Below are 22,430 nucleotides of genomic sequence, written 5' to 3'. Positions count from 1 at the left end.
TAAATATAGAAACATAACATTCTCATTTAGCACGTTGACCTGCTGACTCAAGTAAAAAACATCACGAGCAGCTGGTAACCACAAAGTTCAACGCTAATTTTGCTTTAAGATAACTTTACCCATTTTTCTATGTATTTATTATATATTTTTGTATTTTATCGACTCTATTCATTTAATTTACCGGTATGTATCAACATGAATTTTATTTATTTGATTTTAACTTTAACCCTATTGATCCTCTACGCCAGGGCTCATCTGTGGTCGTTTTTGTGGTTCTCATCCGCCTGGTGCAGGCGGGGTCCAGCACTGCAACCTCGAGGTTGTGGAGTGGACACCGTTGCTGTCGTGGTCAGGGTGGGAACTGTGGCAAGTAACTGGTAAGATGGAAGAACAGCAGCAATGAATACAGCATACTAGACTCAAAAATAAACATTTAACATGGAACGCAGTACAGGAGCAAGGCAGACATGATGACACAGGAGTCGGGGAACAAGTGAGAGAAAACCAGGTGATGATATAGACACCAAGGTGATGACAAAACAAGCCACAGGTGTGGTAAAAGACCAACCAGGTGTAAGGAGGTGTGAAGTGATGAGGGACACAACTGAACAGACGGTCCAAATCCAACCAAAGACACTCAAAGCAGAAGTGAAAAAATAAAATGCTAACAATGAATAAATAAAACAATATATATAATATAATGAAACCAACTTTGACAAGCCAGGTGATATCAGTATTGTATATTGACAAATATAAAGCTTATATTCTTCTTTTAGTTAGAGATTTACCACCAAATCACATTTTACCATGAGATCATACATTTACTTTATTTTTTGCTGACATTTACGAGCTGAGTTTTCGTGTCTGTCACTCATCATAACAAAACCCGCAGAAAGACGTTAAGACTCGTCATTCATGTAACCAATTATTAACTGGTCCAACTGCTATAACCTTTCCAATATAAACACTAAAATATCTTCTGTTGGGTTCAGAATAAACATTATAAATATTTTTGTCCTTTCTTCGGTGCCATGTGCGCACACACCTTTCAGACTGTGAGAACTAGTGCTGTAGGGTGCATGAGTCCAATCTTGAGTTAGGGATTGCAGTGAGAACAGATGAGTTTGACAGTACTGTCAGTACTTGTTGTATTGCTCCATCTGTCAATATATGGTCGTTAAAATGTTTTCTCCTGCTTCGTTTCTTTGTCCTTCACATGTGAACATGCAGCTGTTCACTGTGTTTATGCGTATGCTTGTATGTCTATAGTTCCTCTAAACATGGTAGATGTGAAAACAAATAAACGGGTTTTAGAAATGCTCTTTACAAAATCACATGTAAGCACTTGCGTCAGCTGCTCTCGGGAGAGCAGAGTTGCTACTGGGAACGTCTGCCTTCCTCTAACCTCTTTGGGGATCCATAGAATCCACAGTTATAGGTCAGAGTGAACACAAGATAGTGAGACACGAAGAGTGTCAAAGAAGGGTGTTGATGAAAAACTATAGATGGCTCCCACCAGAGAGACAATGCAAGCATGGTACCGCAGAGATCCAGCCAGCAAAGACAAACACATCCCTGAATCATTCATGCAGTCTGTGTGACCGGCTCTGTGCTCCAGATTTTACAAAGTGGTAGCTCCTACACCATGTGATTCCCAAATGAACAAGATTTACAACTTTCAAAAGTGCTGAGCACAGAAAATCCTTGCTTTGTAACCATCGAGTGTTAGAGCAAAGCAGGAGATCTTTCCTTTTCAGCAGTCCAACGCATGACTTCATGTAATCTGTTTCCTCAGTGTTCATGTGAATTTCAATTTCAATACTCAGGAGGGTATTAGTGAAACTGTGGCACCTGGGCCCCCAATAAACTTACTTTAAATCCTCTTAAAATGCACACAATGATGGCAGTGAATGCAAAAATCGATGGAATAAAAAAAGCTTGAACATTGCGAGTGGTTTTATCACCACATACTTTTACAACTACCACCACATGAAGACTAAACCACATACCCAACACACAGAATGCAGTAACATTCTAAGTAACACACTTTTTCGAAGGGCCTCCTGTGAAGCAGTAATTCTGCAACTTGTTTACTTCCACAGACTATGACACGCATAGTTTACTATTTTGGGGACATTTTTCGACAAACCACAGAGTCCCTATTTAAATCATGGAATGTCCAGCACAATGTTCTTGAAATCCCTTAAAAAAAAGTTGGGAATTAACCATAGACGGTATATTATCATTACTGGTTTAAGCAGGGTGTCACCATTTTTCTGGACTTGGATTTTGGAACCAGACAACACTAGTAAGTGGTGATTGGTCCAAGTCGGTCTGAGTCATCACTTCTATGGCAACCACACTCGCTAAGCAGGAGTTAGCTTGTTGGAAAGCCACACCCCTTTCACTGAAAGTATAGTCAGGATAATCTGTCAATCAAACGTTTCGAACATTCAAGGTGGGGTCACCTCATGTTTTTACGGAGGCATCTGATTGGCCACTTTATAACTTTATTAACTTGTGATAAAGAACATATATCAGGAAAAGAAGTTAGGATAAGCAAAAAGAAGTACTAGAGCAGGGGTTGGCAACCCTGGTCCTCGAGTGCCACCTTCCTGCATGTTTTCTAACATACCCTGCTCTGGCATGTTCTTATTGGCTGGACACACCTGAACCACCTGAGTCCCTACTCATGGACTGGTCCTCGGGACGCGTCCGGTACTGGTACCCTAACCTGTAACCAGACAGGGTACCAGACGCAGACTGGTCCTCGGGATGCGTCCGGTACTGGTACCCGATGTTAACTGGTACTGGTACTGGGTTAGAGTTCTGGTACGCTAATTCCAGTACTGGCTCAGGTCTAAGGACTGGTTCCGGTTTCTCAGCTTGGAGTTTGGGACCCATGATTTAATGGGAACAGCCAACGGGTCAAAAAATGATGAGTCGGGAATATCTGAAATTTCAGTTTTTCACGTGGAGGGGGTCCTTAACCCAACATCAATGTGAGACAAGTTGGGAGTGGGAATGTGTTGGTTTACTTAATAGTTGAAGGGATTTTGACTTTTAGGGACCTGCAGGTATTTTGGAATCTGTCCAGTTCTCTCTAAATTCAGTCTGTTGGAGTAACTTTGACTCGTCTAAAAAAATCTGAACTTTTTGTCCTCCTGAAGTCACATTTTAAAGTCAAAATTTGGAGAAAGCTAAGTAGCAAAAAATATATTTTTTGCTTTTCAACATATCCCACCTTAGTGATTTGAATAGGTGATTTGGCAGAGTTTTACACCGGATGCCCTTCCTGACACAATCCTGTATTTTATCTAGGCTGGGGACGGGGAGACCCAGAGTTGGGCCCCTTGTAGCCACATAGCAAAAAAAGCAAAATGTTAATTTCCAGAAGACAAACAGAGAGGAGCCAAATATGGTAGCAGCGGTTAGCACAATCTGACTTTAAAACAACAAAGCACAAGGAAAAATATAGATCAGCTGACTTAAATGGTAGGTCAGGTTTTTAAGAAACAAGGAGATTAAAAACCACAAATCCATGGGTTGGATTACAAAAAAAATATGAATGCAAGCCAGCTGGTCAAATATTTTTTCATGTTTCTTTTCTAAGTTAAAGTGTGGTTAAATACCCAGTTAATTCAAAATATTCTGAACACTAGACTTCCACAAACAAAATAAGATCTGTCTCTAACTTAACATCTGGAAATGAAAGTTGACAAAGGAAGCTTTCGTTGTAAGGATTATAATCACATTTTAAAGGCTTACATTTAAAATAAATAGAATAATACCGCCATGAGAAGCCAATAAAATCCTATATTATGAGGCCAGAATTTATATTTTCTATAAAAAGTTTTATCTTAACACGGGCCATTACCCAAACCTAAGCAATCAAACCACAGTTCCCACATTGTAAGAGCCTGGGTTACTGTTTACTTTTACTGATGCTATAATTATTCCACCACAGAAGTATTTTCTCAACATTATCAAAAGCGTCAACATTTCCTAATAAAAGAAAACAAACAAAAAAAGAGACTAATTAAACACTGGCTGTTGTAATTATTCAGCTCTTGCAAATGAAATGTTTAATAAAGAGAGTATGCAAAGGAGGAAAGGGGGCTGAAATATGTGTTAGTCCTGGTCTTTGTCCCAGTCAGCGCTCACCAGGGTCATAAAGTTATCCAGTGTCACCACAGGGCTTTTGGATGACTGTCAGCACTTTAAATCAAAAGCCATAATCACACAGCTCTTAATTTCTGTGTTTTTACCCCATGTGGAGAACTGCTGGCTGCCGATGTGCTGCTTACATTTGTGTTTATGCACATGGATGTTCACTTTGTGTGTGTTCTGCATTGCTCGTACAAAGCCCCTCTGTATTACGGATGCCGTCTTTTCTGCTTTTCAACAGGAACACAGTCAGACTGTTCCAGTCCACCAGCGTTCCCAAAAACCACCACGGATAATTGATGTTTGTGCTGCTGCAGCATTTTTTTTTTCTTTATACAATAGAAAATGCTCGATGAATAGAGGAACTAAGGCATGACCCAATCTGTTGGAAAAATCTCATCTAAAATCAAATTAGTGCTCATGAAAGGACAGTTTAGCAGGACAAAAAAAGGTTTATAGCTTAATTAAATTGATGGAACAAACAGCCAGGAGACTTTAAGATGTCATTTAGATAATTGTGTGCTTTTACAGATCTACATACTATTGACAATTTTGGCAAACAGCATTCTAAGATTCAATGCCTTAACTAAACTGAAGAAAACTCTGCTTTAGTTTTAGGAAACTTAAATTAAAGTTAATGACTAAAATAGCTCTATAAATTGTTAGCATTTTTATAGCTACAGCCTGTGAGGCCTCACTGATTTATGACATGTCCACTTGGCAGTTTGGAGTGAATGAAGACGCTCATCTATTAAAGAATACAATTACAAAGTGAGGATGTATTTTTAAATGTTTTAAATATCATGGAGCATTACAGACCTCTCACCAGCAGCAAAGCACTTTTCATTCAGCACTCTCTGTTTGGTGGCATTTCTCTGACCTCCTCGGTAACTACCGGAGTAATGCACAAGTGAGGAGAGAAATGAACTTGCCCGGGCAGGAAAAATGAATTAATAAAATTGTGACGACAAAGCCTCAAGAGGTAAACAATTTAACAAGGATCTTTGTTCTCTGTGTAGTTCAGGAGGAGTGTGAAAGCACAAGGACAGCTGGAGGACTGAAGAGTGGAAGAAAAGCAAAGAGAGCAGGGATCTGTTCACACTACTTCTGGTTGCAACAGATTTTGTTTCACTTGCCTGCTTGGTTTGGCGAATATGAAAGGTCACTGAAACTCTGGTGAGCACCACCCAAGTAAACCCTGGTAGATCGGGAAGCAGGTCTTAGAAAAAAAGTCTAAATTAACAAAAAAAATGATAATCATTTCAACAGCAAAGGAGTGCAAATCAAGACAAGGTTAACAAATGTCTTCTTGGGAGCAAATAAAGCCTTTTTCTGAAAATGTTATGGTTTGGCCAAACCTTAACAGAATGAAAGTTCAATAACTCTAACAAAATTACAATTTGCTAATGTTGTTCATTAGTGCTGCATTCTCACCAGGCTAAGAAAAGGGGTTCAAGTGACCACTTCTAATGAAAAGTCTATGTAAACTCAGTCTCAGACTTCCTTGTTTTTTAAATTCTTGTGTTCACAAGTCACTGCATACTTTAAATCTAAAGCCCATTTCAGTGCTATATGTACAAAACACAGGGAAATTGAATATGTGCTTAAAGCTAAACCAGTTAAACTGACCTAAGTTAAGCCTGAAGGGATTTGGCTTTGGTAGGAACGTATGGGTAGTGTCCTTTTCAAAACATGGAAGTACCAGCAATTTAAAAATTGATCATAAAAGAGAAAATAATGATGTGGGTTGTGCCTGGTCAGAATTATATGACATCAAGTCTTTCAGAAGTCTAGAGCAAGATTCACGGGATTCCTTCCAAATCTGAGCACAGGAGGTAGTGAGGGTAGCCATAAGCCTGTGTGAACACAATATGCTAAAAACATGTACAAAAAAGTTGCTTTTATGAATGTGCCACACATCTTCAGTGTATATGTAGCTTAACACATTAGAGCCTTAGTCACAACTGTATCATCCAACGTTATAAATTTAACTTAAATTATCCTTACAAATACTTAACGATACACTTATCCCACGCACGGCAAAAAAACATTCTATTTACATGTTGTCCAGTAAAATCCCACTCCCATTATATATTTTGTTTCTATTGTAAAATCATCCCTAGTGGTCTTTTAATTATGAACTTTTTTTTTTTTTTCAGCAAAAATCAAAAAGTCTTGCTCCCTTTGCTCCCTCAAAAACCTGCAGCACCCATATGAATCAATCTCCTCTGAACAGGTGCATTTGACTAAACCAGTAAATGAGAGATGTAATCTAGGCCTATAATTTCAAATAAATATTAGAATTTACTTGAATTTCCTTGTCAATACTTTGTCGCTGTGAACCAAACTCATTGTTCCAAAGACGCATGTCTAACAAAGATCAATAATGAGGAAAGAAAACATTTAAAATCATTACCAAACCCCTTGGCACTTTGCTCATTTTGCTGTTTTGATGTCACACCAGACATTAAACATGAGTTCCTGATTCTCTTCATTACCGTCTTCTTTCTAGCCTGAAAATTCCCATGGCGTTACCAAGTTGGCTGTCAGATAGTGAGACTTTGGCAGTCTGTCGAGCAGTGATCTCATGCAGTAAGAAGTTCAGTTTACTACTTGCTGTGTCCCCTTCTATCTGTAAGTTGTTGCATCACAATCAAACAAGCTAACACTTGTGTATCTGCACCAATCTCAACTCATTTTTGTTACTATAGAAGTACAACCATATTTTTCTTGAAACTTTTGCATTTCCTGGCTTTTTCTGTTTTCCTTTTCTGATAAATGCTTGGACACATTCCTAGTGTCAGAATGGGTGAAACCACAAACATGCACAGTTGCGTCTCTGAGTGGATTGTTATTCTTTTCTGGGTACTAATGAGTCACAAACACAACCCTTCCTATTTTTTGTTCTGTTTTGATTGGTTTCTGTTTTTACTGGGACAGGCAGTTTAATTGTTGCATTTTGACATAGCCGTCTATGGAGTATGTCTGATGACTGCTAACACAGCAGGAGGAGCACATGGTAACCAGATCCAACAGAAAATAAAAGCAAACCTTGTTTAACTTAAGAAATAAGAAAAAAAAGGAAGGCACTGCATCTAGGAGGTGTTTTCTTTTCTTTTCAGTAAGAATGTGAAAGCTTAGACTTATAAATCTAGGCTGTTGGCTCTGCCATGCATTATGCAATGTTAAAGACATGCCCAGTGTATTAAAGATTTGCACAAAGCAGTAAATGTGTTGCTTTACAGTATCATAACCATGTATTGGTAGAGCTTTTATATTTATGCAGTTTTTGCAACGCATAAACACAACCTCCAGATTTAGAGTGCTTGGAAACTGACTTTTTTGTAGATCTTATAGAGGTTTTTGTGGCACTTTATTTGATTATTTATTTACTGGATACAAATATTTCCACATCAGTAAACGTATTCACTCGTGATCATGCACAACACTACATGTGCGGTCAGCCATTTCAGGACAGTGACTCACGGTGTCTGTTCTGCATTGACCTCCCACAACTTTCCTTCCAGTGCGGAAAGAAAGGACCGTGGGGGTCCTTTACCTAATTGCAAGGCCTCTGTGACATAGTCCACACATCCTGTTGCTGTCAGCTGCACTCTTCCATCTCTGCTGCTCTGCTGTCTTCTACAAGATATTTTCCAGCATTTAAACAGTCAATATGTTAGCCAGTATTTTTTTTCCTTTTAAACAGCTTTTTAAGTAAAAAAAAAACAATGTTTTTATTTATTTCAGAATGCTAGCAACTCCACGCTAACCTTGCTGACCGGCGACTCCTGATGATGTCATCGAGTAGGGTAACGTCCGAATTTGAAGACAAGGCTATGTCCAAATTCCCACCCTGATCCCTAACTACTAAAAACGATATATTGTAGGACTACATGCTTATTATATGCCGACTACTTTTCTTTAGTTTTTCTAAACGCCGAATATGATGTCACCGATTTCACAAAGTGAAAATCGGATAAATACAAACATTTCACAACATCTATTTGTGACTACAGTGTATTCAGATGCTAAAAATGTTGATGGTTTATTATAAAATGACATTTAAACACATTTTTATTGATAAAATTGTTTGATTGCAATGCATTGTAGTCTATATTTACTAATGTAGTGAGCATCGATGCACACTAGTTTTTCGCAAAGACTTCTGGGAAATTTCCAGTGCACTCGAGTTTGGAATTGTTGATTTGAACAGCACTAGAAAATAATGTGAACATAGCCATTATTTTTCCATAACTCTGTGTTTGGAGGGCCAAATGTATTGGTAGGGAGAAGCCGTGGGGTAGGGAAGAAATTCGGAATATGAATTTTGCTGATTAAAAAGTTACCACCATCTTTTGATTGAACCATTGAATCGCCTTTAATAGATTGACAGAGAAACAGTGGTGTCCCTTGATGTCTTTTCCACGCATGAGAACTAAATGACACATGATGCAGATAAGGCCGTTTATGAATGATCAAAAGCATATCATATGCTTTCTAAATGCAATAACTATTATCAGCCCTCAGCCTCACTTTTAGTCTGCTTGGCTTTCTTGCGAGATACCTTAACAGAATTTTTTGCATTCTCTGAAACTTTTTCTGGGCGCCAAATTGGAGTGTGGTCTGTTAGGCAATACTTTTGTTATGAAGGGCTGCATGCCAATCCACTTTTAACGGAACAATCCAGTTCAGTGCACATACACTCAAGCTAGATCCAAAATGAAAGCCTACTTTTGCTTGCTAAAACATTGAAGTTCATAAAAGACAACATTACTGGATCCTAAAAAGCAGATATAGCATTTACTACAAGCTAATGCTACCTGTGTTACACTTCATGTGTTCGCATGAGTGTGTGAAATGTGACCACCTGAACGGTCCCCAGAGACAGACTCCACTCTGAAGCTAAGTATAGTCCTGGCTGCTGGGAGAGAAATAAAGGCAGGAGCCAGGAGGGGTGGGCAAGTGGTACAGCTGTGATTCTGATATCCTTCATAAATTCCAACTAAATTTCATTTATGTGTAGAAGAGGTAGCACTATTTGATCATCACTGTCATAATAAGGCATTATTTATTTATTTATTTTTTAATTACACTCCACACTTACATGAGAAATCTAGGTGTGGAGTTAGGCTGAAAATGTAGACACAGCACAAGAGCAAAAACAAAATTTCATTGGATTCCTAACGGTGTGATTTGTGCTTCGCACATGTGACACCCGCCCACACACAGACACCCACGCTGTCTTCTCACATGTCAGGTAGGAGGTCGTGACCCTGAGCTAACTGCTCTATTTCCTTCATGTCAAAGTAGGACAACTTTACCATGATCTATTTTTTTTTTCTTCAAGAGGAACTGAATGACCCTCAACACAGCAGCTAGAATGGGTTTTACTGTGTGTAGGTTTGAACATGGCTCTGTGTTGACGGGAAAGAAAATACAGACATGAAAGGTTTCATTCAGACTGTGGACGTGGTACTACATCCAGTGTTCCTGATAATACCTGTCATTTATCATAATTGGATAATTGGAATAATGGCTTTTGGTCACAAAGAAGTATGAGCCTCTATATTTATGCGATCCACACTACCTGCTCAGTGACCTTAAAGAATAAGCCTGAGGTGATTAGCATTAAACTCTGCTTTCACCTTTTATGAATGTATTTTTTTTTAAACAGACAAAATATGTAGCGTTTTTTGGACAAATTTAATAAAAAAAAACCTAATTTAATTGGACAATGATCTCAACATTAACATATTAAACAGAAGATGTTGTACCAGGTGGTTAATGGGTGCTCTGGGTGTTTCAGGGTACACACAGAACATTAAGGCAGCAGCATAATATTAAGGTCCCACTGCTATTATAGCATTAATGACATGCTGTTTGGTGTCCAGCTGCATTTACCCACTCATCTGCATAATAGTACTGACCCCACGACACCAGCAGAGGAGCAATAACTGTCTGTGATCTATCTCTTTTATAGAGTCACATACTAGAAGAAATAGCCGGTATCATTACTCTTTGCATAAATGCATGGAATTAAGAGGAGACAATTGCAAAAAATAAAAATAAAAAGAAAGAAAACTGTTTGTTTTAAATTGGGTCTCACAGCCAGAGAACAAAATTAAACTATTAAGATTATTTTTGTGCAAAGAAAGATTTTTTTTCTGGTTCCAATATGTTAAGGATGCAGCGTTATAGTTATTATCAGGTATTCCTAACTTACATGCACGGAGTTTCAAAAAGTGTGATTTAAAAATTAATGGATTCATTGCAAAAAACAAAAAAACACATTTTAAATGGAGTCAGAAACCTCAACAAATGTCCCTCCAGTGAGTGTAATGATTTACTGGAAGTGACAATTTCCCCTGTTAGGGTGTGGTATTTATCAAGTTAATGGTGACTTTTATGTAACCTTCTTTCTCAGTTACGGTTACGCACTCCACACACTGGCGCACACTCAAAATATCATGTGAGTTCCAACCTGAACCGACATAAAATTCATTGCAGGTTAAATGTGACCTCTACTTCTGCAAAGAAATGCATTTCCTGTTCATTTTTTCCATATATTTCATCTATAAGTGCAGCTGATGGAGTAATAAAATGGCAGAGTGTGCAGTCATCTGTCACTTGCAGAAGGCCACCGCGCATCCTCCCCTCTGATGAAAGACGTGCCCTTCACGGGCGCCAAGTCTTGTACGTGGAGATCATTCGTTATGCAGCAAGCATAAGCACTGTAGTTGAGGAAGTTTTTATTTGGGTATAAATAAAAGTTGGCCTTGGGCTTTCACTCCCATTGATAATCAAAAAAGATGTTTAAATTATGCATTTAAACTTTGATAATCTTTTGACCTGTTGTTAAAGCATTCCCAGTGATCTTTTATTTATAATTATACAATTTGTAGTCAAAATTGTAAAAAACACAATTTTCTAGGTCAGTTTCTGTATTTTTGTATTAGAAATGTACCTAAAAGACAATTGTTTTGTGATATTGGGCTATATAAATAAAATTGAATTGAATTGTGGGTGAGACCATTTGCTCAGAGTAAGCCAGACCCCACTTCCCATCATCCCTTAGATCCCATTATCTTTCAGCCCCTCCCAATCCCAACCTATTATTACTGGTGCACAAAATGGCAAATAATATTGGGAGCTATGGTACAGTTTTAAGCCAGATGTCAGCTCAAACAAGGAAAACAAAGACGAAGATGGATGTAGTACAATTGGAAAGATCAGAAGCTGAGCTGAGAGCTCATGGCTTTTCCAACAGCCTTTTTTTTTTGGTTTGCTTCAAATTCACAACTATTTGAACAATAAAATACTCAGAAATACAACATTAAGCACAGTTTTCTTCATATATTGTCAGAAAAATGGCACAAGAACTTCCCTAAACAAACCAAAAGAGTGGGTCTTTAAAACTATATGGCTGTCAAATAACTTCAGAAGAACCAAGGTCACGCAAAAAATGTAAATGTCTTTGAGTTGGGAAGTTCTACAGTTGGTTGACGGGAATGCAAAACAACATGACATCCAACATGTCCAAGAAAGAACCATGCACTAAAATGTTTCCTAAAAACATAGGAAAAACTGTAAAAAAAAATAAATCACAATTTCTCATGTTCATAGAAATAACTTCATAATAGGCCGCCATGTGTCTGCTGATGATTAAGGAAAGCAATTAGGCAGCAGTGAATGTAGAATGAGCTCGTCAAGACGGATGCTATGAGACAGAGCTTATCGCAGTCAGGGAGGCACTGGCAGCTTGTCCCCCATAAAAGCACTGAATCATCTGTCGCACAAATCTGTTTAAAAAAACAGAAAGCAATGAGACGGCCTGCTGTCATCACCAGGCTCTGGCATTGGTAGAATGAATGATGAGGTAAGAACCGGGAATGTAGTTTTTAACTGATACAGCCTCTACTAACTGCACCAACTCTCCTGTATTTGCATCTGTTTCTTAACAATCTGAAGAACTCTACATCCAAAAAAAGGAAAAAAGGGGTTTCCTCCAAAGCTGAAGGTAATCATTAGAAAATCAATCTTTTGCCAGGACTAAGTGTTGTGACAGATTTGTGAAGAGAAACGCGACTCATCAAGCAGTTATTTGGACATATCTTTTATATCTCACAGTAAATTGGCTCTGGAGAGTACAACAAAGCAAGATCGTCACATTTCTGTTTTTATTCAGCCTGCTGTTTCTCATTTTATTGCCTCTTTACAAGGTAAACTTTGCCCAGATTTTTTCTTATGTAATGGTTTTTGTGAATTTGACTCACCACCTTAAATCAAATATCCCTTGGCGTCAATAAAAGAGCTTTGTTTGGAAAGTATCCACCGTGAGACAGAGAAGAACATTGTGTGTGCTGTTGCAAAACTCCATAGGAGAGCCTCGAGAAAGCAACCAAAACGTCTTTATCAGTTTTCCTGCAGAAATTTTGCATGAATTTGTCAAGATCTGATGCAACATAAAAAATTGAAATCTGTTCCAAAACACCTTCAAAAATTAATTTTAGCTCAACGGAGACATTAATGAGGGAGGGCCAGTTAGCAGTGTCAAGTGGAAATCCAAAATCCTGCAGCTGTTAGCGCGTCAAAGATTTCCTTTAAGCATTCAATCTCCCAATGCTGGTAACTCATCACCATCTGCACCTCTGAAAAACACTTAGAACATACCAAGCATGCATTTACAGGGTTACACACATAAGTGGGTTGATAATGTGTCAAACAGGGACATGAATCTTTAACAACACAAGTTTGCTACATATTTTGTCATAATAGCTTAAATTGAATTTGATTTAAGCTTTTTTTTTTCTTATTGCAGGTCAGTTTGCAGTAGAAAACAGCAGTGCAACATAAAATGTAGGCCCACAACCATTGACAATATAAACCTATATATTTTCTAACATATTTATATGCATTTTTATAATTTATTTGAGGGTCTTTAAATATTAGCCACACCTCTTTAAGTCCTGTTGAACAAAACTAGTTATATTTTTTGATTAAGATAACAAAGAGTCCTCTAACAAAAATCACAGGCTTTCAATAAACTCATTTAGTGTGATCTTAGACAACACACTGTCAATTACAAAGGATCCATACACAGTACAGATCCTTTAAATGTCAGCCGGCTCTATCATGGTTCTATAAAACTTTGAAAAAAAACATCAGATTCTACTTTGATTACGAGTATTTTATGACTTTTTTATAGTCCAGTGACCCTCAAGCATAATTTACCATTATTCTTCAGGGTCTCCAGCTTGGAAAACTATATATATATTTCTGCAGACAAGATTTGTTGCAATGTAAATTAAAAGTAGAGTAAAGGTAGTCACACTGACTGGAAAACCAGAATAAAAGGGTAAAGGTCAGCATCAGGCTCCACTGACAGCTGTATCCATTTCATGCACACTGACATCTGCAGATGGCAGCAGCAACATGAGACAGTCCTGCGCAGGTATGCAAACTCCATATTTTCATACTGAAACTTATACAGTGAGGAATGTGCGCGGTGTTTCTGCTGTATGTACAGCGCATGAAAAATAAACGACTACATATGGCTTTACATATCTATCCATCCATCAATCCATTAACTTCCACTTATCAGAGTTCGGGTTGCAGGGGCAGCCACTTGAGCAGAGGGGGAGGCCCCAGACCTCCCTCTACGCAGCCACCTCTTCTAGCTACAGGGTGCCCAGACATTTCCAGGCCAGCAGAGAGATTTAATCTCTCCCAGCAGCATGTCCTGGGTCTGCCACAGGGCCTCCTCCCAGCAGGACGTGCTCGCCAGGAAGGCGTCCGGGAGGCAACACCTCAACTGTCTCGTATCTGAGCAGCAGAACTGTCCCATCTTGCATATTTTTTGCAGGGGTAGCTTCCCCTGTACATGTCATTGCAGTTCCCAAACATCTTCACTATGCTAAAGTACAAAATCATTGTTATTTAGTTTCTTGATCCACTTTAAGGTTAAATGCTTAAATAGCTCAAAACTCTGAAGTGCATCTTTCATGCAGTCTAGTTGCAGAATTTTCAGTGCTTTGAATTCCCTTTCAGTCTCCTGGAATGCTGCAGTTGATTAAACCTGTGTGTTAAAGTTGGCACAATTTGATTATTGTATCCTAACATTGACAAAAATTGGAATCCAAAATTGTGTGTTTTATAAATCTGATGTTAGACAAAAACACACAAATACCCACACGCTCACACCTAAAATGTGTATATTTTTACCAAACTGAATTTATTGAACTGACAGGCTGCATGAAAATGGAGCTTGTTAACTGTCTGAATCTGATATTTAAAGAAAACAAGATAGAAACCATGTGTATTGTGTTTCCAGATCAGGCCTGAAATGGGAGGATTTGATTCTCCTTCCTCACCCACACAGACAGAAGAGTTCCAAATGATCCCTTGACCGGACTGTTCTGGAGGATTTTAATGTTTACTGAGCTCATTAACCTTCACGTCCCATCGTACTCCCGGGTGGTTTTGGGTTTCTGCAGAGCAGGACAGACACAAGACAGCCAGACCACGTGGATACGTGCTAATCATGAACACTTTGTCCTTCTCTCCAAATGTGTTTTCTAAAAGTGGAAAGTTGTTTTGACAGTTAAGCTTATTTACAACTCCTTGATTATGTGGATTGTTCTAATAGGGAACGTTTTATGTTTTGATTTAATATGATTATAGTGACTGCATGATTTCATTTTCCTCCACATTGCAATTGTCTGTTTTGAACAACAACTCTGTAAAAGACCTATTTATGGCCATGCATTTTGACACATTAACGCATGCGATTAACAAATTATTATTAATATTTATTAACGCAAATTAATCTCACCTCTTGGAGCAGCAGTCTCTTTCTTTCCCTAAGCAGTGCAGACATCCACAGTGAGTATTAAAACACTTCAATGGGTTGGTTTCCCACTTTTACCATGGTTATTTACAAAAGAAATACATATTCAATCTGTTTTTAGTACTTTAACCTTTTTATTTTGTTGGTTTAGATCAGTTTTTCACAAAAAGCGGACCATTTAATCCATGGTCCGGTGCGGTGTCTATTGTATAAATGTAATTTTGTAATTATTTACAAATAATAAGTGATCGACAAATACTGTAAATAAAGACATAAAGAATCACAATTAATCGTGATTAATTTTACCCCAGATTTTCGATTAATTAGTTAATTTTTTTTAATTGATTCCTGACCCTAATAAAAATACATCACAATGCTTAGCAGAAAAGGAAAAATTTCAAATAAGATTTTAAATATTGAAATCTGTGGTCCGGTATCGATCCGATACAAACTTGAGATTGATAATATTTTTAGATCGATCCCCCCAGCACTAGAAAGGACCATCTGCAAGCTATTCTTGTCAGAATCATACAAGTTTTCCCTTTAAAAAACTGGAAATGTAATGTCATAAAAATGTTAATGTTCCAACGTTGGTAATAAAAATGACAGATTACAGATGAATATTGTCTTTTAAGCAGCTATTTTTGCAAAAATGTGTAAAATCCTGTTTTCAAAACGTAACAATCTTCACTTGTTTGTTACTGATGGGAACTGAGTATTACTGTTTAATCCAAAACCTGTTAGGTAGCAATAAAAGGTCGCTAAAAGATTGAAAAGAGAGTTAGCACAGCCAAACCAATATGTTCCTTATGGAGTTTATTTGATCCAACTATACGAACAATTTAATGACCCTGTAATTTTGAACAAAACATGTCTGTTTAAAATGTTTTTTATAGCTGTTTCTCAAGAATTAAAATGTCCAAGAAATTTTCTTGGACTTGTATTTAATGAACAAAAATTTCACATCGGTCCAGAAATAGTCAACTGAGAAAATAACAGAGCCAAGCAGGTTTAAAGTGTCAACAAAACTGATTTGGGCCATGAATTTGATATCAAATTGACTTTTGGTAACTTCCCGATAGTTGTGTTGGAACCCAAAAGTGTTCACAGAGTTCTTGGACATCCCAAAGAAATGAGGGTGGGCCCGACCCCGACACTAACTTTTTACGGGTTTTCATTAATAGGCAACACTGATCAATACCTCTCATGAAGCAAATAGATCCATATTCATTTCCATTTATAAAGCATTTCGGCAAACATCGCAGATATTTAAGACTTTTTTTTTTTTTTCTTGCAACGAAGTGAAACAATCTGCCATGAGATCTTTTCAAAATACTAACATCCTGCCTGTCCGGCCACAAATCCCGGAGTGTTGAGACATCACTGATGTCCATAAATTAGACAGAAGGAACACAGGTAGTCATTATTCTGGGGAAACAACTGTTTTTCACTCATACTCACATACCACCTGCTTTCAAATACCCCAAGGCAGCCATCAATACTGCCTGAACCGACAGCTACCATCTAACACTTGGCTGTCCCCACCCACACCCCAAAGTTCCCTGTCAACACCTGACAAACACACATCTGCACTGCTGTAAATACCCTCTAATATAGACACAGGAACACTTCTTTAGTCTGACATCTCAATTCCGCTCTTGTCTTCTTCCTGTCATGATCTGTGATGCCTTGACATAGGAATGGGTGTTGTAGAAAAACATTTATTAGAAAGAAATACTTCAAAAATAGCTCACAACTCCATTAAATTGATATAAACCAATGAACGAAATTGACAGAATAACTCAAAAATGAATGAAATAAAACTATGTAATTACACAAAACTATTACGCAGTAAGAGAGAGAGCTTGTAAATCCACAATTACACCACTATTATCTATATTAGTAGAGTTTATTGATGTGGTTCTGTTGTACAAGCCATAAAATGTCTAATAAACCAAAACTGAACTTTGAATTTCCCATTATATTCTGTTTACAATTATCTCCCGAGGAGATGAGCCTCAATCAGACCAGATATTCAACGTTAGTCACTTCCTCAGTTCAATGGACTCAATAAATATCTAACAAATGAAGATAATAGAAGTGTTGTGTGTGTGTTGTTTTCTGTGTGTGGGTTGACTTCAAAGCTCCACCGCAGGAGTTCCTGAGGAGTCCCGCTCGCTCGTTACACCAGTCACATCAAATTAACAACTTCCTCTCTGAAACGGTTTTTTCTTCCTTGAATGCTGTTCCTCGTTTGACCCCTACTGCTTTTGTCTGCCGGCCCGTCCCAGCAAGTCACCTTTACTCATTGGCTCATCTCCAGCCAATTGAAAAGGTCAAAGGAAGCACATAGTCGTGCAGTTTGGTGAAAAACCTCCAACAAAACAAAATGTTTCCCAACTAGAAAGTATTATTCAGCTGTGATGTCAGTTGTTCTACCAAAAGAAAGAAAAAAAATCATTAAGTAAATTGTTTTTATTTACACATTTTCCTCTCATTGACTTGGAGTATAAAATTACAATTGTGTTCCAGTTCTTTCCAAGCATTTCTTTATCGTCTCCTTTGTTTGTTTGATGCAGTCGACTGATAAATAATCTATAGGCAAAGACAAAGTGCTTTAAATATTTATTTTCTTTGCTAAAACAAACATGACATTTTACTTTGGAGAAACACAAACGTCTCTGTACATATGAACATACAAAAGGCTAATGACCCTAAAACAAAAGTTTGCATATATATTTAAATAAAAAAGAGAAGGAAAGTGATTCTCATGTCAAGGATGAGGTGAAAACTGTTAGCGACTGATTACTAAATAATGCATTGATTAATTTAACATCTTTTGCCCTTTTATACTTAAATCTTCTAATGAGTTAAGAGGTCTCCTGTGACTGCGGCGATGCTTTCACTAAGTAGATCCGTGTTATATTAGTCAGAGTTTATATTGATTAAATCTTTTTGTTTCTTCGTTGACTCCGAAACCTCATGAATCCTTTCGTTTCGCCATATATTTTGCATGGTTTCCCCTTTCAAACAGACATTACGGCCTTATAGCAGCCAGTCCTGAATCATTCTGACATCTGCATTCAGCGTATAGGGACTAGTGCTCCTAAAACAGGACAGGCTCAGCTGAGTTAAAGCCTAGCGGCCGGGAATGCCTTTCCAGATCTTACGCAGACTGATGTAATCTCATAAAAGAATCTAAGCGCGGCAAGAATTCTGGGAGCTGAGGTTCCGAGAAACTTTTATTTAAATACCTTTCAGTGTAATAAATGAACACATCATCTCAGTCTACAGAAAACAAACGTGAAAGGATTGTACAAAAATATGCCAACACAATACATCATTATTATGATAGATGTACAGAATGAGAGTATGATGAAGTGAACTGATGTTCCGGCTGTACATGTTACATCCATATTTACAGTCCTCAATGTGAGCAAACTCTGTGTTGAATTGTAAAAAAAAAAAGCCTTTATTTTGAAAAAAAAAAAGTCACGGCATCCTTGTAGAAATGAATTTAGAAAACGGCGCCGCAGCATTTTTGTTCTTTTTTAGGGGCCATCATTTTTTTAATACCACTCCTTCAAATCCCATACTGGGCCTTTAAGGCCGGAGGGATTGTTTATACAGCTGAGGAGAAAAAAAAAATACACAACAGCGAAAGCTGTTGAAATTCCACACTTTTCAACGGTTGACAGATATTTCAAAACAAGTGCCTCTTTCCTCCATGCTTTATTTCAACCATGTAGTCTCTTATGATCCTTTTCAGTTTTATGCAAAGCAGATGAGGAATCTTTCTATGGGAAACCGAAAACTTTCTTTTTTAAAATATATAAAAAAAAAAAAACTTTTTCCTTTTTTTCCGCAGATGAAGATTGGAATAAGTTTTGGGGCATGTGGAGTTTCTAACGTGAACTTCTTTGTGAAATTTTGCTATTATGAACAGGAAAAATGAAACCTTTTGACTGCTTTCCTCACTACTTTTGATGGTTTTTCACTCCTTCTCTTCCTTTGTGGTGTCTTCTATTCCTGCTCTTCTTCATTTCGTGGATGTGCTTCCATTTGCCCGCTCCTAAACCTTTTCCTCGCACTTTGGACGGCCTCTTGTCCAGCCACAGAGAGTCACAGTATTCGTCCAGGGAGCGGAAAGATGAGCTCATGAGTCTCAGGTAGTCTTTGTAACGCGGACGGGACTCGGCGCCGTGCTGAGCCTCAAACCCGGAATCTTCGCTGAGCTTTGGTCTTCTGTCAAGTTTTCCGTGTGCAATGAGCTGCAGTGTGATGCGGAGAAGTGTGTGGGTGAAATGTGTGTGCTCCTGAGCAACACATGTGTACACACCAACATCAGAGACGTGAAGGGAGCGAATTAAGAGTCCTCTGTCTGTGTGAACAACACGATCACCCAGTCTGACCTGAAAGAGACAAAAAATACAAAAGAGAAAAATTCAACACCTTTATGTCATATTTCACTCATTTGTAATCCTTGACTCCACTCAATTTAGCATCACTTAGAACGACAAAAACATTTAAGAACTTTTTAGGATTAAAAATAAATCAAATAAATGGAGGGGTTAAGGTTGTCAAATTCATGTTACAAGACCCAAGAAAACTATTGTCATGACAAATGAGGACACTTGTGTGAGTCTGATTCCTGTTTAAAGCTGATTTAAAATTAAAGTTTGGAGAAAGGTCAGTTTATTACACTAAGGGTCAATATGAATTCTTCCTTTCTCCCTTCCCCTTAGCCCTTCCCCTCAATTTGAAGTGGTAGTTTTAGTGCAAGTCGTGTCCGGGATTATTATTTTTTTAATTTTACCCTCCAAACAGAGGGGTTCAAAGTCCTCCATCGCTGAGAAGCGCTTTTCTTCACCTGGGTGCGCTCTGAACCAAGCTAACATTTAAATGTAAGTCTTTTTGCTGTAGCATGACCTTTTTTTAAGTTTTAAAATTGCTGTTTTAATGTATATCCAAGCGCTTCAAGCTCCACTCTAATGCTAGCGGACCAGCGATTGTTGATGATGTCATCGAACGAAAGTGACATCTGAAATATGAAACACTATTTTTTCATAACTCTCCGTATGAAGGGGTTAAAAGAAGGGGTAGGGTAGAAGGTAAGAGTTCGGATTGAGTCTTATTCACTATAATGCAAAATGCCCAAGCTCTAAAAAAATAAATAAATAAATAAAAACAAATTTAAATTCTCATTTCATTTTTACTAGTCAATATTTGCAAAATGCTTCAGAAGATGAAAAGTGCAAAACAAAAAAATGTTTTACTTGATTTTCCTAAATATTAAGAATAATAATATACTTGAGCCACATTTCCACTGAGCGGTCCGATTCGGTGAGGAGTGCGACAGTCCGGTCCAGTTAATTCTGGGGAGCATTTCCTCTCAAAGTCAAAAGAAGATTAGCGGGTGGCTAAGATGAATAGCACCGTTGTAAACGTTAGCTTAAACGAGCGCTATATTGGTGCTTTCTAAAGTCGTTATACCTGTCCCATTCCATTTTTTGTAAGACCTACAAGAGGGAAGCTTCAGTACTGCTTTATAGGTTCATTTTACAATAGAACGCTGAAAATAATGGACTGTACCACTGCGCTCAATGGAAACCAGGCTTTGGTTACCTTCCACCACATCAAATAAATACATTCATTAAATTTCTCAATTTCAATTAGTTTAATTTGCACATGCCTCTAGCTTGATACCCACACATACTTCTTCCTTTAACTTTTTTGTCCAATAACCTCTGAAACCGGATGTATGTTGAGTTTGGTGTGGTAGGTTTCACCCTGAACATGGCGGGGGGCAGAGATCCTAACGTGGCGTGGAGAGATCTGTGGATGCATGAGTGTCTGCGTCGGTGGGAATCGTGTGTGCGCTCGTCTTTAAGGTGGAAGGTGAAGAGCGTGTCTTCTTATTTAGCATCAGCCGTGATGCATCAGGTGGTACGGCTGCTTTCAGGCCTTAAAGCAACACAGCTGTCTTAGGAGGGAGTGGATCCAGCATGTGTGACCCTGCGACTTCCTCAAAATACCTCCCACGTTAATTCCTCTGACCCTTCTTGATGCAACTGATAAGAAAATCTACAGTTTTAAATTTTCCTTTTTCCTTCATAAGTGTGTCAATGCCTCAGAGCTTGCGTATTAGTCTATAAGAATATAATTTTAACAGTGCTACCGTAATATTCTTGCAAGCAAAATGGAACAAAAACACCTGCTTTACCATATATTTGAAAATCCATCCTGAAAAACTCAATTAGCTTTTATCTCTTTATTGGGACGCATTTCGAGCCACCCTCAACCATTCAAAATCCAGGCATCTGTGACTAAACAACAATGCCAGACAGTTAAACTAAGCCAGATGGTCTGTCTTCATGTGTGTGTGTGTTTAAGTGTGTATTTGGTTGTGTTATTTAGTCATCAAGGGATGATGGCTGGGAAAGCATATAAATATTGTATTTTTTTTTTCTCTCAAAAGAATTACACACAATTATTCAGTCATTTTTTCATGGATCTGCAATCCAGGTTCAATATACACACATGCAAACATGTTTGTGAGACAGACGCATTTTTTTCCAAGCTTTAATAGACGTGTTTTACTGGAGGGTTAAAAGTGGAAATGCGTGAGGAAAGGGAACATTAGAGTCAGCTGCAGGTGTTGTGGACAGCTGTCCGTGGATACCTTTATCGAAACCCGAAAACAAAGCAGGAAAACCTGTGGGAAACGGTGACGAGAACATTAAAGGAGCAAGAAATTGTGGCATATTAAAGTAAAAAAAAGGATTTAGTTTAAAAACAATGTGGGCAACATTACTTACAGCCACTAGAGGCCGCTGTAGGTATGTTTCAGTATTTGCTACTGACACCAACGAAGAAGAAAACAAACATGGAGGATAATCTGACCATTCTCCTCCTGAACTTTATGATAATTTTATTTTTTGCATCGAGACATTATTATTTCTTGGTTTTGTTTTTTATTTGCTGGACAGCAAGTCAATAAACTGGCTTACAGAGACACTGAAGTAGAGGTGAAAGCACCTTCATTTAGCTTCATTTGGCTCCTGCAGGAGAAGGAAAACCTTACCCAAAAAATAAAAACAGAATGATCTCATGAACACAGACATGAATGATTTTGTAGAGTTCTTCAAAATAAATGAATCTGATCTCTTAGCATCATCCGGACCCTGCTTCCATGTCGTAATGAGGCGAAAAACTTTTAACAGTAGCCTTTTCCATGCACTCACATCTAGAGCGTCTAGTTTATGAACACAAGCAAGTATTGAGCAATAAATTTGGACACATCTTATAAAAGCAGCAAAAGACGTGAATTTGATGCGTGAATTCGATTGGGGTTGTGAGGGGCTATAAGCTAGCGGAAGAGCACGTTAAAGGGCCTAAATCATGCAAAAATCAA

At 38.0% G+C, this 22,430-nt stretch overlaps 1 protein-coding gene across 1 annotated transcript in view; it reads right to left on the bottom strand.

Annotated features, from left to right (window-relative positions):
• Window positions 1-17,628: 17,628 nt before the first annotated feature.
• The window catches only part of sema3d (sema domain, immunoglobulin domain (Ig), short basic domain, secreted, (semaphorin) 3D), a 35,163-nt gene continuing 30,361 nt past the window's right edge, over window positions 17,629-22,430 (bottom strand). Inside the window, exon 18 of the mRNA XM_024282527.2 lies at window positions 17,629-19,428. Coding sequence (XP_024138295.1) covers window positions 18,994-19,428 — 435 coding nt within the window. The 3' untranslated portion in view covers window positions 17,629-18,993. The remainder of the gene's footprint in view (window positions 19,429-22,430) is intronic.

The sequence above is a fragment of the Oryzias melastigma genome, linkage group LG6 (genome assembly GCF_002922805.2).
Source record: "Oryzias melastigma strain HK-1 linkage group LG6, ASM292280v2, whole genome shotgun sequence".
Taxonomy (NCBI): domain Eukaryota; kingdom Metazoa; phylum Chordata; class Actinopteri; order Beloniformes; family Adrianichthyidae; genus Oryzias; species Oryzias melastigma.
This window is presented reverse-complemented; position numbering and strand designations above follow the sequence as displayed.